The following is a 17,519-nucleotide window of genomic DNA, read 5'->3' as shown; positions in this document are numbered from 1 at the left end:
CTAGGTTTTGATCCTAAAAATTTCACTCTTTCTGCTAGTTCTTACTGCCACTCCTGCTTCTCAGTCAGTAGTCGCCAGTGGCAATAGCTGCAGAGGCTGGGACATTAAGAAAAAAAAATAGGAGTTAATGATTTCTACACAAAACTGTTTTCTTCTTTTTTTTAACCCCCTTGCTGGATGGTGGTCATGGTTTAGTTGCTAAGTCGTGTCCCACTATAGCCCGCCAGGCTCTTCTGTCCATGGGATTCTCCAGGCAAGAATACTGGAGTGGGTTGCCATTTCCTTCTCCAGGGGATCTTCCCAACCCACGAATCGAACCCAGGTGCCCTGCATTGCAGGCAGATTCTTTACCAACTGACCTACAAGGAAAGCCCCTTGTTGGATACTATCAGCTAAAAAACTGCCTAGAACCAGAAGTAAGAACAAAGCACAAAAATCTTGAAGTCACTAACTTTCTGTCTCCAACCCTGAGCTTTCTGTCAGGTTTCCAGTTGGTTAATCCCACAGTAGGGCAAGAGGAAGCACTCAGCACCACCTTAAGTGCTCCACTTATCTGTTGGTGGGCAGGGGCCTGGGGTCAGGATTCCAGGTCAAAGCTCTCTCTTTGGATCTCAGCATGCATCTTGGCCACCGGGAATTATTAAAGATGAAGGCTCTTGTCAAATTCTCTCTCCATGTGCTCTGCCATAAACAAGCTGGGAGCCCCTGACTCGGTCACTTAACCGCCCTGGAGCCAAGCTCCCATGTCTGGAAACTGAGAGATTTGCACTGTCTGATCTCTAAGTGTCTTCCACTGCTAGAATGTCGCTGATTCTGTGTTTGTGCTTTTAAATGTGCTTGACCCAAGGACATATAGCTACATCTCACAGGAAGAAATGGGGAAAGGAAAAGAGCATCCTCTGAGGACATAATTACAAGAGTGATCCAATGTGATCCATTCTGGAATTTGCTCTGGAACCACACAGATCTCCTGGCTCCAGCTCTTATTGGCAAACCACGCAATAAGTCTGATTCTATTTTCTCCTTGGTACAAAACACAAAGATATCATCACATAGAGGATGTTGGAAGAATCAGGAGAAAATGAATATACAGTGCTTGTTCACAGCCTGCACAGGGGCTTCCCTGATGGCTCAGTGGTAAAGAATCCACCTGCTAATGCAGGAGATGCAGGTTTGATCCTTGGGTTGGGAAGATTGCCCTGGAGCAGGAAATGGCTACCCACTCCAGTATTCTTGCCTAGAAAATCCCAGGGACAGAGGAGCCTGGTGGGCTACGGTCCATGGCATTGCAACTACAAGACTTAGCGACTAAACCACCAGCATCACTTGCGTGCTGGACCCTTTCCCTTTCTTGTCTCTTCCAAGCATGAAACAGCAAAGACAAGGGCCTGTTTGAGCCCCTGGGGCCCTCTTACAGGGAATGACACTCATTTGAACCCCCCACTGAAGTGTCTTATCTTTGGAGAAATGACATGTTAGATACAGTCCTTGCTCTGTCCTTCTTGGTAAGGTTAATGGCCAGGGAAGGCCCTGGTTTATAAACGTCTTACAGTAGAGAGTGGCCTTTACACATCTCTAGCACACAGGATTGCATTCCCAAAGAACACGTGTCCACGTCATTTGGATAAAGCTCCATCATCATCTTTATTTCTTTTGTTGTCTCTGCCCTCGGAGTGTCCCTAAATAGGATGGTGTCTGCCTTACCTTTTCTACATGGCCTCTCAGAGTCACCTCTGCAGCTCTAAGAACCTGAACTGACATCTTAAACGTCCACCGTGACTACAGCGCTCTGCCTGCCAGGCTGACAGTCAGGTGGGTTTCTGGCCTGGACTCAGAGGTCCTTGGGGCTTCCCAGGTGGCCATAGTAGTAAAGAACCTGCCTGCTAAGTCAGGAGACACAGAGACCCAGGTTTAATCCCTGTATTGGGAAGATCCCCTGGAGGAGGAAACAGCAACCTACTCCAGTATTCTTGCCTGGAGAGTTCCATGGACAGAGGAGCCTGGTGGGTTATAGTCCATAGGGTTGCAAAGAGTCGGACATGACTGAAATGACTTGGCATGCAGAGGTCCTTGAGTAACACGTTCTCCTGATTGTTTCTACCCAAGTGTATTCAAAACACTTGCTTTTGTAATAAACTTGCTCTTAATTAATTGTTTAAAATCCCTGTATCCCTATAGGAGATATGAGGACTATTTGCCTCATATGGTTGAGAATAAGACAATTATCTAGCAAGTACTTTCCTTCTACAATTAATTATAGGTACTATATATAGTTACAAAAAGGATTTCTACCTCCCAAACCTGACATAATTTGTTTTTGAACTAATTCCATAGAAGCTCAGGAACCTCCTGCAAGAATAATTATATATTTAAATTTGAAAACAATTTCTATTCTATCAGCCCTTTCCATCCTCTAAATAGCTCCATTGTTTCTCCTAGGTGAGTATGTGCGATTTAGGGTGGGGGGAGATTTGTAATTTTACGCTACTTTTTATCTTAGCTGACCATCTGTCCTCAGTCACACTTTCAGTTTCATTTAGATTTGAGGTTTCCATTTAAATGTGTTTGAATAAGAAGACACCAAAGTCTGAGGGTATTAGCATTTTACAGTGCTATATGGGAAATGCAGCAGATTCTGGAATTCACTGATTTTTCTTAGCATTTTGATTATATGGGTCTATGAGTTCAGATGAATCAAAGTAAAAATGAAACTCAGCAGGCATGATGAAATCAACTGAAGCTGCCGAAACGGTTGGTCAGAGCCCACAAAAATTGTTTCATTCTCTAAGACTAGGGGGATAGAACCAGACCTAATTCAAGAGACAGCTTCTGAGGGCTGTCATCATTCAGGTCCTCAAATAGAGACAGACATTGCTCAGCAGCAGATTTGGTTTTTTAAACTGTAGCTTGGCACAGACTTCAGTAAATGACACGGAGTTAATCTCTACAAACAAGAGGATATATGTACGATGTCACTTTTCAAGTTATACAAATTAGAATTTAATTCCAACATTCATGCAGTATTGGTAACTGGATGCGGGTGGGGAGAGACCCAGATGACATATATTTTAAACAATTTAATTTCTGCCGTAAACTTAGAGATGTGAATGGAGACAAGGAAACCAGCCTGACCTTGTGCAGAGGAAGCTGTGTATATTCTCTGCTCTGTCTTTCCTCTGGGAGCCTCACAGAGGCTGTGAGGGGGCACAGAAGTTTGTTGCTTAAATGACATTTTCAAAGAAATATTTTGTTCATTTGTAAAACAGAAAGGCTAATATTTACCTTACCCAGCTCACAGGGGGGCTGTATCCAAGGAAACCACACATGTGTGAAATCTGGGAAATGCTATGATGTGGGCACTTTATCATTACTGTGTCCACGTTAGAACATTCTGAAAAGGAAGGTGGACATCAAAACTGCTAACTGCTACCTGGCAATTCAGGTACGAAGTATGGAATATGGCCCGTTGCCTGCAAAAACCGAAGATTTCTCTCTCTCGGACACAAAAATATTCCACATAATTGCAATTAAAGATTCACTGTGCTTCTGTTTGCATGAAATATCAGGTAAAATATGAATTAAGAAGTACTGATGAAGCTGCAGTCCTACAAGAAGCTGGAGGCCATACGGTGTCAGTGAACAGGACAGCTCCTTGTCTATCAACCGTCCTAAGAATGTTTCTAAGAGCAACAGCCTTGGGAGAAAAATGCAAATGAACACTGACCACCAGACTTCTGCTATTTCCCCGTCTAAATATAAAGTCTTCCTGAAACATGTATCACTTCTTTCTTCAACATCAGCTGCAATACTTTTATATCACAAATCCATTAAATTATCAAACATTTTGTGTTTTCCAATACTTTTGTATGTGCTTTTCACAAAACATGACTTTTTTTTTTTTTAAATTCACAGATCACCTAGTAAAGTGCTAGATAAATAGCAGACACTTAAATAAATTCTTCCTGAGGACTGATTTAGTATGAGAAAACATGCTAATATTAGCTATAAACTGTTAATATACTCCCACATATACTATCTAATGTAGCTGGGATCTTGTCTTTAAGAATGGTAACAAAAATCTGCAGAAGCTGGATTTCATAACTATATTGAGCTAATCCATTACTTAAGGGGAACCCCTTATCTAATTCAAGGCTAACTTCATGATTAGAATTGATAAGTGAGAATATCTTTATATATTAATGAGTAATTATGACAAAATTTAGAAACTGACTTTCACTGGCCAGCACATGAGAACCTGCTTATTTTGAGCATGACACTACAATCCATCTCTCAAAATATGTTTAAAATGCATCTATGAAGGAGATCAGCCCTGAGATTTCTTTGGAAGGAATGATGCTAAAGCTGAAATTCCAGTACTTTGGCCACCTCATGTGAAGAGTTGACTCCTCGCATTGGAAAAGACTCTGATGCTGGGAGGGATTGGGGGCAGGAGGAGAAGGGGATGACAGAGGATGAGATGGCTGGATGGCATCACTGACTCGATGGACGTGAGCCTGAGTGAACTCTGGAAGTTGGTGATGGACAGGGAGGCCTGGTGTGCTGCGATTCATGGGGTAACAAAGAGTCGGACACGACTGAGCGACTGATCTGAACTGACCTGATCTGATCTGATATTATTATTTTATGTCAATATCTTTTTTTTAAGCAGTTGAAACTAATTTCTTATCATACAGTTCTGTTAAACTTGACTAGACAAAAGAAGTATTATTGTCTAGTAAATGCATGATAAAGTTCTTTTGACCAATTTAATTTTAAGGATAGCATATTCATTTTCTGCATGCAAGAAGAGAAAAATCAGAACAGGCTCCATCTCTCCTTTGTATCTGGAACATCGTGTGGTTTAATTGCTGACAGCCTCGATGTACTAAGCAGTAAGCAGCTGAGCATGCATCGTTACATTCCTTAGGACACCTCCTTGAGTGGATGCAATAATTTATTATATTGAGTAGTTCTAATTCTCCCTTGATTTATGGAAGCGGTAATAACAGTCCATCTCACAAAATGCTTTGCTAGGAGGACTCCAGATCCGGGCACTAAAATTTTTATGGCCTCCTCAGGAGAAGTTGGGATGCGGGTGGAATTCTCAGCACCACAGCTGAGAAAAACAGAGGGATCTGCCTGAGGTCTCCAGGCAAGTGAGTTACCCAGGGAACAGAATCCAGGTCTCCTGATGCCCTGCGCACAATCACAAAAGCACAGAACTCCCGGAAGAGTTGCCCAAATCCCGTGTGCCGACAAGAAGAGGGGAAATGAGACCCAGGATGCTCATCGCAGAATCCCCATAGCAACCTGTCACCATCTCCCTCTGACTACAATAAAGCACACTGGAGGATATCAGGCAGCATAAAATCCTTATGGTACCCTTAATTAGGTGGGATCATTGCTCTCACTCCCTGACTTCCTGCAGCCCCAAATTCCTTTCTGTGGTGCCGAAACTCGAAAGCAAGATGTAGTTACAGAAACACTCTTTGGCTTACAAGGGACCATCAAGCTCTGATGATGATGAAACTTGATAGCAATAATGTCAAACTTTATATGACCATAATCCGAGTTTACAATGATACATTAAGCCATAATGTGACTATTTATATCACCATAAACTGAGTTTATGGTGATATAAATAGTCATGCTAATGGCATTAACAGCAGCACTCAGTGGAATCACAGCTGTTGAGTGCTGCTTATGCTGTTAGCATTGCTACTTATATCACCATAAACTTAGGTAGCACAGTCGTTACCTACAAATATACAAGAAAGATGAATGTCCACACTGTATGCCCAGATCTAGGCTCCTATACTGGAGACTTTATAGCTGTCACCCTCCTCTATGTATTAAGGTCTACTTAGCCCTCTATTTGGCTCTGTTTATACCAAAGAGCAATCTGTTTTTCTGCCAACCTCTGATTTGCTGGGAAACACTATTTAAAATTGATAAGAAGGTGCAAGCCGCCACCGCAGGCACACTTACTGTCTCCTTGGCAGCGCAGGGGACCCACACTCAGCTTGGCTTCTGAGCCTTGCCGGTCGGTATCTCCAACCACCACCTGGCTGACTGGCAGGTGATCTTTGTAGGATAAGAAACCAGCATCCTTTCTCCTGAATCACAAGGAAAGACAAACACATGAGGAGGCTACGTTAGAAGCACATCTTTTCTGATTATTGTTTAAGTTGTTCGACAAATGACCACGTTCCAATAACTGCTCAGAGAACCACAGTTAACGAGTTGTTCCTCTCTTCCACTTGGTGGTTTTGCAACTCACGGCTCAGAAGCAACTGTGGCCTCTTTGCTTTCTGGAAAACAGAACCGATGCCCTGCTTTCCGGAGTCACAACCAGGACACACCATACTGTTTCAGGCTGAGTGTAGACTATCACATTGCTTGAAGCACTCACAACACCTGAGCGTGTGTGCAGAGTTTGCTGCTGTCATGGAATCAAAAGTTCAACAAAGTCAACGAGATCTCTTGCATAAAATGAGAAACAAAGCCCTATTAAAAAAAATACCCTTGTCTCCTTAATTGCTTTCTTTCCTGCTGTGCATCAGCTAAATAAGAGACACTTTTTGTTCCTTCATCTCTTCTTGTTTATTAACAACGAAAAAGACTTTTAAGTTTCCAACACAGAGCAGGTGCTCACTAAGTGTCTATTTCCATCTGTAATGAGGAGTGGAGTTTAGAGGCAAGCCCAACTTGGCTTTTTTCTTGGATTTCTCCTCCTGTTTATGCTTATATTGTTATCTTGTTTCAGGTCTCCTAACTCAACCCTGTACCCACCCTAAATGGAGGGAGAGGGCAAGGCCAGTTGTAAAGCACTGACTCTAGGATGCAGCATAGAAATACAGGAGATGTCCTTGGGGATGGAGCCCAAGTGAGTTATGCGGTAGGACAGATTTTACCTTGATAGGAAATGCCTGGCCCTCATCCTCTTTTTGTACTGCTGTGGCTGAGAGATCCCCTGACTTGGGGCTGGATGGCTGGGAGGCGCGCAACAGGATCAAGTCATTCCACAGATTTATCTTTTTGCATGATTTTGTGCACTGTTCAGCCTAAATGTAAATGAGAATTTTGAAACTGTATGTACAACTGATCACAGGAGAGACAACTGATTTTGGATGATGGAAGAATGAGAGAGAGAGTTCAGTAGTCAGGTGAAAGATCTACCAGTTGCATCTCTTGCTGGCAATTGAGGAGAACCAAACTTGGAAACCTGCCTCCAAAATGCTGTGCTGTTAGGAGCAGTTGCTGGCTCCTCTGACTCTCTAGAATGTCACCAAACCCATGCTCCTTCATGTGTCAGGACCCACAGAAACCCAGGAAGGAGTCAGAATTTAGCCAGTGGACCCCAAACAAGTTTATTTTCCACTGCTTTGGTTATGTCAGTATTTCCAAAATAAAGTTAACTTTTTTTTTTTTTTTTAATCAAATGAGAACAAGATCATGCAGAAAAGCACTGTGGCTCTTACTGACATTGCAGCTACTGATGATCCAGCCTCAAATAATTTGTAAGCCCACCTCCTGGTGACTCAGACAGTAAAGAATCTGCCTGCAATGCAGAAGACCTGGGTTCAGTCCCTGGATCAGGAAGATCCCCTGGAGAAGGGAGTGGCTACCCACTCCAGCATTCTTGCCTGGAGAATTCCATGGACAGAGGAGCCTGGTGGGCTACAGTCCACGGAGTCACAAAAGAGTTGGACATGACTGAGTGACTAACACTTTCACTCCTTATATTAGAAGTTCTATCAGTTAATATTATGTCAGAGAGGGAAGAAAGTCTTTGCTATTAAATTTTCATATTTAGGGTTTCTTAAGGGACAATAAATGCAAACACCCTTATCATTTGACAGTCTACTGGAACTATGTACATTCCTGTGGAATGTCAGGCTGAGATTCTCTACAAGTTCATTATCATCTAAGTAAGGGATCTGCAAGCTAAGATCTGAGAAAAATTAATCTTGTTCCTTTTTCTGGGATTGACCATAAGCTATTTAAAATTTGTTTTAAACAGTTGAAAAGAAATCCAAAGCAGAGCAATATTTTATGCCATATGAAAATTACATAAAAATCAAAGTCAGTGTCCATATGTAAAATTTTACTGAAACAAAACTTTTAATTTTTTAAAAAATTAAAAATTTTTTCTTTTTAAGTTTTCTTTCCTTTTTACAAATCGTCTATGGTGTCTCCAGGTTACATCGACAGAGTTGAGTAGCTGTGATAGAGACCATGTGGCCCTCAATGCCTAAAATATTTGTCTGGCCCTTTAAGAAAATGTTGTCAGCTCTTACTCCAAATCATCAGTATCCATTTTTCCTTTGGGAACTGATTGATCAAATATCCCACTGATAATCAGGGGGGCCTAATGTGCAACTTATCCCACAGTTGAGTGTACGTTAGGGAAGGGGCATGAGACTCTTTGAGGTGGGGGAAAAAATTTAAGCTGACATTATTCACTCTGGTAGTGAGAAATAACTTAGAACTTATTAATAATCAATGTTTTGATTGAGGTTGCACTACGTGAGCGTCACATGTCAGGATGCTCAACATCTTTACCTGATACTTCGCATTGTCAGTTCATTTATGATGAATGAGAAAGTGACTATTTTATAACAAATCTTGTGCTAATAAAAGAGTAGTTTGAAAACAAATGTTTGGAAATATTCCAATCATTATGTAATATTATTGCCAAAATTGATATGTGCATAATTTCATAAGAATTTACATATCTATATACTTCTACAACTTGGACACATAGTTTTAAAATATATGTAATAAATTGGTAAATGTGGAGTTCCAATGGATTTTGGACTTATTTTATAATACTGAAATGGGTCATTAACCAATTACTTTGCAAATAAAACTGACTCAGAGATGATAGAAATTTACTACATTTTATCAAAACCTTTGCATTCCTGGTCAATAAAGCTGAAAAATCAACATCATGATTCATTTGGAAATATACTTTTATCTAGTTTGTTATATGCACCTTGAAGTAATATTTTTCAACTGTGAAAGCCAATAAAGTCAAGTGTCAAAATTAAAAAAAAAAAAAAGAGAGGCAGATCTTCAAATTAGTAACTCAAGATTATATAAAATAGTATGTATTTAATCACATCACAGTTATAAAATCTATTAAAGGAAAACACTATTAATTTCTATTGCTATTTTAGAAAAAATATTAATGTCAACTTTATATCATTTTTAAAAATTTTGTTTTATATTGAACATAAAATGTTAATTCACCAAACCTATGTCTTATTTTTATACTTATTTATAAACATGTATTCAAAATTTTCAAAAAATAGGAAAAGGATCAAAAATAGGAACACTGCTCTAATTCATAGGAAACAATAACAATAGGGTATCTACCACTGAGCACCTGTGTACACTATACTGTTTCTTGTAGACAACATTTAATCTGAAATCAATTCTTCCACAGAGGCATCATTATCCCCATTTAACTGAAGAGAATCAGATAATTTATCTTGACCAAGGTCACCAGCTCAATGATCATAGAATCTGGATTCAGTTCTAGATTATCTGGATCCTAATCAAGGATTTTCCAAGGGGCGGGGGATGGAGAGGAAAAGCAAAACAGAACCAAAAAGCAACTATGTTAATTCAAAACCCTTTTTATTTTCATTTACGGGTGAAGTGAAAATGTACTTTTAAAGATATACTTAGCTATCTTGAAATGAGAAAATTATTTATAATTAGTAAATTCAAAGGTATCTGTAATGTTATATTCACAAACATCCCCGGCACCATCAACATACTTAGTAAAAGTGATCTAGAACTACCCCAGGCCCCAAACTAATCACCATCTTTAGTGGTACATAGAAGTTTACAAAAGGTTACAATTCAGCTAATACACAAATCCCCCTTAGCCTCAGGGATATGTTCCAAGACCCGCAGTGGATGGCTGGAACCATGGATAGTACTGAACCCTATATGTACTATGCTTTTTCCTGTGTTGTTCAGTTGTTAAGTTATATCTGACTTTTTGAAACTCCATGGACTGCAGCATGCCAGGCTTCCCTGTCCTACTATCTCCCGGAGTTTGCTCAAATTCATGTCCATTGAGTCGGTGATGCCATCCAACCACCCCATCCTCTACTACCCTCTTCTCCTTTTGCCTTCAATCTTTCCCAGCATCAAGGTATTTTAAAATGAGTCATCTCTTTGCATCACAAGGCCAAAGTATTGGAGCTTCAACTTCAGCATCAGTCCTTCCAGTGAATATTCAGGGTTAATTTCCTTTAAGATTGACTGGTTTGATCTCCTTGCAGTCCAAGGAACTCTCAAGAGTCTTCTCAGTTCTGTTCAGTCACTCAGTCATGTCCGACTCTTTGCAGCCCCATGGACTGCAGCACACCAGGCCTCCCTGTCCATCACCAGCTCCCAGAGCTTGCTCAAACTCACGTCCATAGTCAGCGATGCCATCCAACCATCTCATCCTCTGTCGTCCCCTTCTGTCATCCCCTTCTCCTCCTGCCCTCAATCTTTCCCAGCATCAGGGGCTTTTCTAATGAGTCAGTTCTTTGCATCAGGTGGCAAAGGATTGGAGTTTCAGCTTCAGCATCAGTCCTTCAAATGAATATTCAGGACTGATTTCCTTTAGGATTGATTGGTCTGATCTCCTTGCAGTCCAAGGGACTCTTAAGAGTCTTCTCCATCACTGCAGTTCAAAAGCATCAATTCTTTGGTGGTCAGCTTTCTTTATAGTCCACCTCTCATATCTATACGTGACTACTGGAAAAAGCATAGTTTTTAAGAGTCTTCTCCAGCATCACAATTTGAAAGCTTTTACCTAACCTACTCTATATATCTGTGATAAAGATTAATTTATGAATGAGGCACAATACGGGATTAACAACTAATGATAAAATAAGACAGTTATAACAAGATGGCATTATAAAGATGTGAATGTGACCTCTCACACACACATACAATATCTTAATAACTTTTCCATCCTAACTAAGCACTGTGGTATAACTTTTGCAGTTTGAGGTGTGATAGCAAAACTACCACGCATTTCTTCTTCCTTCTTCACAATCTCATGGATAGAAGATCCATTCTTACCATAAACCTCAGCAACCTCATGATATGGTTTTCTTTCCTTATTAAATCACTGCCTTTTCACTTAACGACAGTACTTAATGGCTTCTCTTTGGCATATCTGAATTGCCGGCATTGCTACTCTTGCGCTTTGGGGTCATTATTAAGTAAAATGAAGAAAAGAAGTGCAATACCATGACAGTCTATCTGATAACCCAGAAGGCGAATAAGTGACTGTCTTAGTGGAACATGCTGGACAAAGGGTTGATTCCCTTTCTAAGTGGATGCAGAAGGATGTCATCAGATTTCATCACACTGCTCAAAACAGTGCAATTTAAAACAACTGAATTGTTGATTTCTGAAATCTTCACTTAATACTTTCAGATCATATTGTCTGAGGTTAACTGAAACCTCATAAAGCAAAACCTTGGATGAGGGACTACTGTAGCGATAACCCTCAGATACTCCTTAAACCAAGAAAATAGGACAGAATAATCAACTGAGAAGAAAAAAAAAAAAAATATATATATATATATATAAAGTTACCTTCTCAATCATTTTTGATAAGGGATATAAATAGGGCTCCAGAGATTTTAAAGTCACAAACAGCTGTGTTTCAAACTCACAAAACAGTCGACTCCACTGGAAACAAATTGGTTGTAGAAATAAATTCACAGGTGGCAATAAAATGGCTTGACTAGCACCAAGCGTCTGATGTGATCCTGCAGCATAACCCACTTTCAGAAACTGACGTGTGAGTGGATAGAAAATAAACTGAGACCTCAAGAGGCTCCCTTCCAAACACCTATAAGACTTCTATCTTAGCACCAGCGTGAAAATTATTTAGCAAGCAAAACAAGACTTCATTGAAAGTTATGATCTTTAACGATCGAGGTCAATCTAATTTAGAGAGATATTCAGTAACTATTTATCATGTTAGCATAATCTAATTACATCTGTTGCACTAAAAAAATTCTATCATGCATTTCCAATAGGCCCTGAACTCAGACTCTTCTGTAGTTTTTTTATTAGTGTTGTTATTAAAAGAAAACTTGATTCTACAGAATTTTCTTCTCTAACTTGGCATGATGGTTCTTTTACTTCATTTTTGTGAGGAATTCTGTCTTACTCTGCTGCTCTTTCCTTGCCTTCTTTTCTTTTCCTGCTGAGAAAGCAAACAAGCCCCTAGGCAGATTGGTCTTGCCCTCAGCTCAGTAAAAACACAAAAACAAAAAACCCCGAAGGAAAATAAACAGTCTAAGCTTCTGCAATTATAAGCTTGCTTTTCTACTAGGTGTTATAAAAGTTACTACACTATGAGTGTGTTCCATAATTCTAGCAGAGAAGAATTTCTCCTGCTTTATGAAGTTTTAGAAGTACTTGGTTACTTAAAACAAACACATAGAATTACAGTCAGTGAACTTTCACGTATTCCCATCACAGAATCACCTAAGGTAGAAATTTCTGGAAGAATCCAGGAAGCCAAAGATTTAGCTACAGAGGATGTCACAAAAAGAGACATAGAAATGGGGAATAAGCACATGAGAAGATACTTTATATTATTAGTTCAGTTCAGTTCAGTCACTCAGTCGTGTCCAACTCTTTGCCACCCCATGAGTCGCAGCACACCAGGCCTCCCTGTCCATCACCAACTCCTGGAGTTCACTCAGACTTATGTTCATCGAAGTCGGTGATGCCATCCAGCCATCTCATCCTCTGTCATCCCCTTATCCTCCTGCCCCTGATCCCTCCCAGCATCAGGGTCTTTTCAAATGAGTCAACTCTTCGCATGAGGTGGCCAAAGTACTGGAGTTTCAGCTTTAGCATCATTCCTTCCAAAGAAATCCCAGGGCTGATCTCCTTCAGAATGGACTGGTTGGATCTTCTTGTAGTCCAAGGGACTTTCAAGAGTCTTCTCCAACACCACAGTTCAAAAGCATCAATTCTTCGGTGCTCAGCTTTCTTCACAGTCCAACTCTCACATCCATACATGACCACAGGAAAAACCATAGCCTTGACTAGACGGACCTTTGTTGGCAAAGTAATGTCTCTGCTTTTTAACATGCTATCTAGGTTGGTCATAACTTTCCTTCCAAGGAGTAAGCGTCTTTTAATTTCATGGCTGCAGTCACCATCTGCAGTGATTTTGGAGCCCAGAAAAATAAAGTCTGACACTGTTTCCACTGTTTCCCCATCTATTTGCCATGAAGTGATGGGCCCAGATACCATGATCTTCGTTTTCTGAATCTTGAGCTTTAAGCCAACTTTTTCACTCTCCTCTTTCACTTTCATCAAGAGGCTTTTTAGTTCCTCTTCACTTTCTGCCATAAGGGTGGTGTCATCTGCATATCTGAGGTTACTGATATTTCTCCAGGCAATCTTGATTCCAGCTTGTGCTTCTTCCAGCCCAGCATTTCTCACGATGTACTCTGCATAGAAGTTAAATAAGCAGGGTGACAATATACAGCTTTGATGTACTCCTTTTCCTATGTGGAACCAGTCTGTTGTTCCATGTCCAGTTCTAACTGTTGCTTCCTGACCTGCATATAGGTTTCTCCAGAGGCAGGTCAGGTGGTCTGGTCCAAGGTAAGGAGCAGCAGCTGTGCTTTGCTGGAGCAGCCGTGAAGAGATATCCCACCACCAAGGTAAGAGAAACCCAAGTAAGACGGTAGGTGTTGCAAGAGGGCATCAGAGGGCAGACACACTGAAACCATAATCACAGAAAACTAGCCAATCTGATCACACGGACCACAGCCTTGTCTAACTCAATGAAACTAAGCCATGCCGTGTGGGACCACCCAAGACACAATAAAGTCGAACTTTAAAAATACTTCTAATGGTGTCCTCAGTCTCCATTGACTATTGCGCTTTCCTCGATGGATGTAAAGTAGTATTTTCTACAAAGCAATTAAAACGACCATCACAATTAGATCTTTAGAATCCCAGAATATGTCCCCTATGAAATGAAAGTAATTACAAATTCAATTACTCCTTTTCAGTGGGAATAGCTTAGGCCTTTTGTAAATGCATGACAATTATCTGTTTAGTTTAGAATCTCTTAAAAAGCCTTTGTAACCATTTCAGGATTCTATGCAAATTGTTCTTTTTTGATTTTCCTTCTGGAATGCAAGTTCCCTGAGGCCAGATATATTGTCTCCTGCAACTTTATAAACCAAATTCTAGTGTAGCTAGAAGTGGCTCATTCCGCATGTTTCATGACTGAACAAATACATGAATAAACATAGAAGTCAACTAGGCACAGTCCTACAATAGTCTTCAGTATGTGCTGACTAACAACGCTAAGAAATGAGAAAGAGATCTTTCTTATAATTGGAGTTCCTTGAAAGCTCTTGTAACACTTTCATTATTTCTTTTCTGTAATTGAAGTTTTATTTTTTCTTTAGAAAGTAGTATTCAATTAGACGTTTCATATATAATTAATACAGCAGAAATAATTAAATCTTAAAGATAGGAGTCTGATGGTGAGTCTATGTAAAAGTAAGTTACTACATTTATCTGGGCCATTGTTTCTTTACATAGGTAAGTTATATATATTTTGGTTTTGAAGAGTATCAGAATAAGCAGCTCTAAAATATGCCTCTTTGGCATGTAGAGTATTTTGAGCTAAAGGCCACTGAGATCAGTAGACTCAAGAAAAACTCCAAACACAGGGCACAAGTTTTCTTTTTGTAAAGGAAAATTTCATTTGTAGAGAAGCCTCTCTCCTGCACCTGGAATAAAAGGGCTCTTAATGGCTTTTTTCAGTGAAGAAGATACTGACTTAAACCTGCGTAACAAATCTCACTAAACAACTCTCGTTTACCATGCTTTCCCTGGTCACTTTCTCATAACTTGCCTCCCCCACCCAGAAGCCCGGAACCCCTTGTCTTTTGGCTTAAGATGGTGTATGAGCCCAGGTTCTAACCACTGCTTGGGGTCTTCATCACTGGGTGCTTGCATAGGTACATGAATGATGTACATGTTAATAAACATGTTCTGTCTGCCCTTCTCTTGCTAGTTTTGAAGAGCTGAAGATGGGTGGAGGAAAATATAGTTTTGCCTTCCCTGTAGTTCTTATTCTACTTGTGTTTGTTAATTTTGTTATTATAGAAAACAAATAGTAATCATCTGAATAAATGTGGCTTAAAACATAAATGCGTGGCCTGTTTTTCAATGGCGTGGGGTTACTGGTAGCTCTTTGAGGAGAGGGCTTTGTGGTTTTAGTTTCCCCAGAAACTATTAGTACAGTGTCCAACATATAGTTTGGGAGACTAATTATCACCCTGATGTTTCAGATGAGGTAACAGATTTGGAATAAACCTATGCCTGGTCTAAAGTATTCAACTAATGAGTGGTTGAACTAGGAAAAGAAGACCAATCTTCACCACTGTAGAATTTAAGAAAATGCATGTTTCCATTTCTCAAATTCTACTACAATAATTTCCATTTTGTTCTTATGAATTATATGAAAATCTATTAGTTTATCAGAGGAAAATTGTTTCACTGATTTGAAGACTCGATTGTAAACTATTACAGTTTACTTTGTCTTTTTTACACTCTTCTTTTCCCTAAGCAAGGGCTCCTCGAGTGTATGTGTGTCTATTTTTAAGAAGTGTGGTAAATGACCACTTTTGGTTGTATTTTTATCTTTCAGCTGTTATTTATTTATGGTATATTTGTTTGTGGCAGTGCTGGGTCTTTGCTGCTGTGCGATCTTTCCTCTGGTTGCAGTGGGTGGGGACGTCTCTCTAGCCGTGGTGCCTGGGTTTGTCACTGCTGTGGCTCCCCTTGTGGAGCACAGGCTCCAGGCTCAGGGGGTTCAGCAGTTGCAACATGTGGGCTCAGAAGTTGTGGCCAGGCTTAGTTGCTCTGAGACATATGGCATCTTCCTGGATCAGGGATCGAACCCATGTCCCCAGCGTTGGCAGTAGATTCTTTACCACTGAGTCACAAGGGAAGCCCTCCTTGTGTTTCTGTAAACTGTGCCTCATATATTGTATGACTGGTAAGGATGGGGTACTTGATGTGTGGCATCCTTGATATGTCCATGTATTTTCATTTCCAGCAATTAATGGCCAACCCTTGGCATCTCAGAAGTACTCAATGGGAAAATCTTCACTATTACTGGCTCTGTATATCTTTAAAAATTAAGGGAGAAGGAAATGGCAACCCATTCCAATATTCTTGCCTGGAGAATCCCAGGGACAGAGGAGCCTAGTGGGCTGCCATCTATGGGGTCGCACAGAGTCGGACATGACTGAAGCGACTTAGCAGCAGCAGCAGTAGCAACATGTGAAATAGATCTCCAGTCCAGGCTCTATGCATGGGATAGGGTGCTCAGGGCTGGTACACTGGGATGACCCTGAGGGATGGGATGTGGAGGGAGGTGGGAGGGGGGTTCGGATGGGGGACACATGTACACCCATGGCTGAATCATGTGAATGTATGGCAAAAACCACTACAATATTGTAAAATAATTAGCCTCCAATTAACATAAATAAATAAATTTTTAAAAAATTAAAAAAAAATTAAGGGTGAATATTCTGGGCTCTTTCAGGGTTCCTAGAGATTTGCTTCTAACCGACAGACAAATGCAGACAAATCCAATCACTTCTGACTCCCCTCTGCTTTGGCATGGCTCCTCTTCAGTCTTCTTCGTGGCTCAATGGCCTTTCCTCTCAAGGTAGCTTGTGGCTGGCTTCCTCCTACAGGTTCCACATTTAGGACCTGCATTCTTGTCTCACTGAACTCTGAAAGGGGGTGTGGACTACAGGCTGACGTCGTTTCACCTTGAAGTGAGTCAGGGAGACTTCAGGCTGCTGTGAGTCAGTCCTGTACTCTCTAGCTCCAGCAGTCATGGATTGAGCTCTCTGATTCATTCTGTGAAGCTGCCCTTTTCCTCTCCCATAATGGTGGGGTGGTTGGAGGTAGATAGAATATGCTAACAACTCTGCAAACAAATCTTTCCCATTGGTCTCTTCTCCAGGAATTTTTAGGCTTCTTGTATGTCACTTGAGGTAGATAATTGACTCAGAGCTCTACTTTGCTTTAGAATGTGGGGGTACTTGATCACTCAGTCAAGTTCACAGCCTTGGAGCCAGTACTGAAACTCCAAGACAACAGAAGTAACCTAATTTATGACTGCTTCCCTGAACATGAAAAAAATCCTAAACCTAGTCAATTTCTATAACATCGTATTTCCATATGATTTATTCTCTGTGTAAAGTATTCCTTCACTGTTCCCACAGATATTCACAATCATGAAAGACAACAATCAAACTCTCCACCCCCTAAGTTTTTTCCTAAGCAGATTACTTGCAAGAGTATTGGTTCTGATGAATTTGGCCTCAGAAGAAAGTTTAATACACTCTGAATTTTTGTTTTGTGGATCTGATCACTCTAAAAGGTAGCTTTTTTTTTTTTTTTCAGTGATAGAAGGAAGCGTTCTT

At 40.4% G+C, this 17,519-nt stretch overlaps 1 protein-coding gene across 1 annotated transcript in view; it reads right to left on the bottom strand.

The window, feature by feature from the left end:
- The window catches only part of CNTNAP2 (contactin associated protein 2), a 2,325,432-nt gene that overhangs the window by 409,910 nt on the left and 1,898,003 nt on the right, over nt 1-17,519 (bottom strand). Inside the window, exon 16 of the mRNA XM_024991213.2 lies at nt 5,989-6,116. Within this exon, the coding sequence (XP_024846981.1) occupies nt 5,989-6,116 (128 nt within the window). The remainder of the gene's footprint in view (nt 1-5,988; nt 6,117-17,519) is intronic.

This window comes from Bos taurus, chromosome 4 (genome assembly GCF_002263795.3).
Source record: "Bos taurus isolate L1 Dominette 01449 registration number 42190680 breed Hereford chromosome 4, ARS-UCD2.0, whole genome shotgun sequence".
Taxonomy (NCBI): domain Eukaryota; kingdom Metazoa; phylum Chordata; class Mammalia; order Artiodactyla; family Bovidae; genus Bos; species Bos taurus.
The sequence above is the reverse complement of the archived record's forward strand: the minus strand, read 5'-3'. Positions and strand labels throughout refer to the sequence as shown.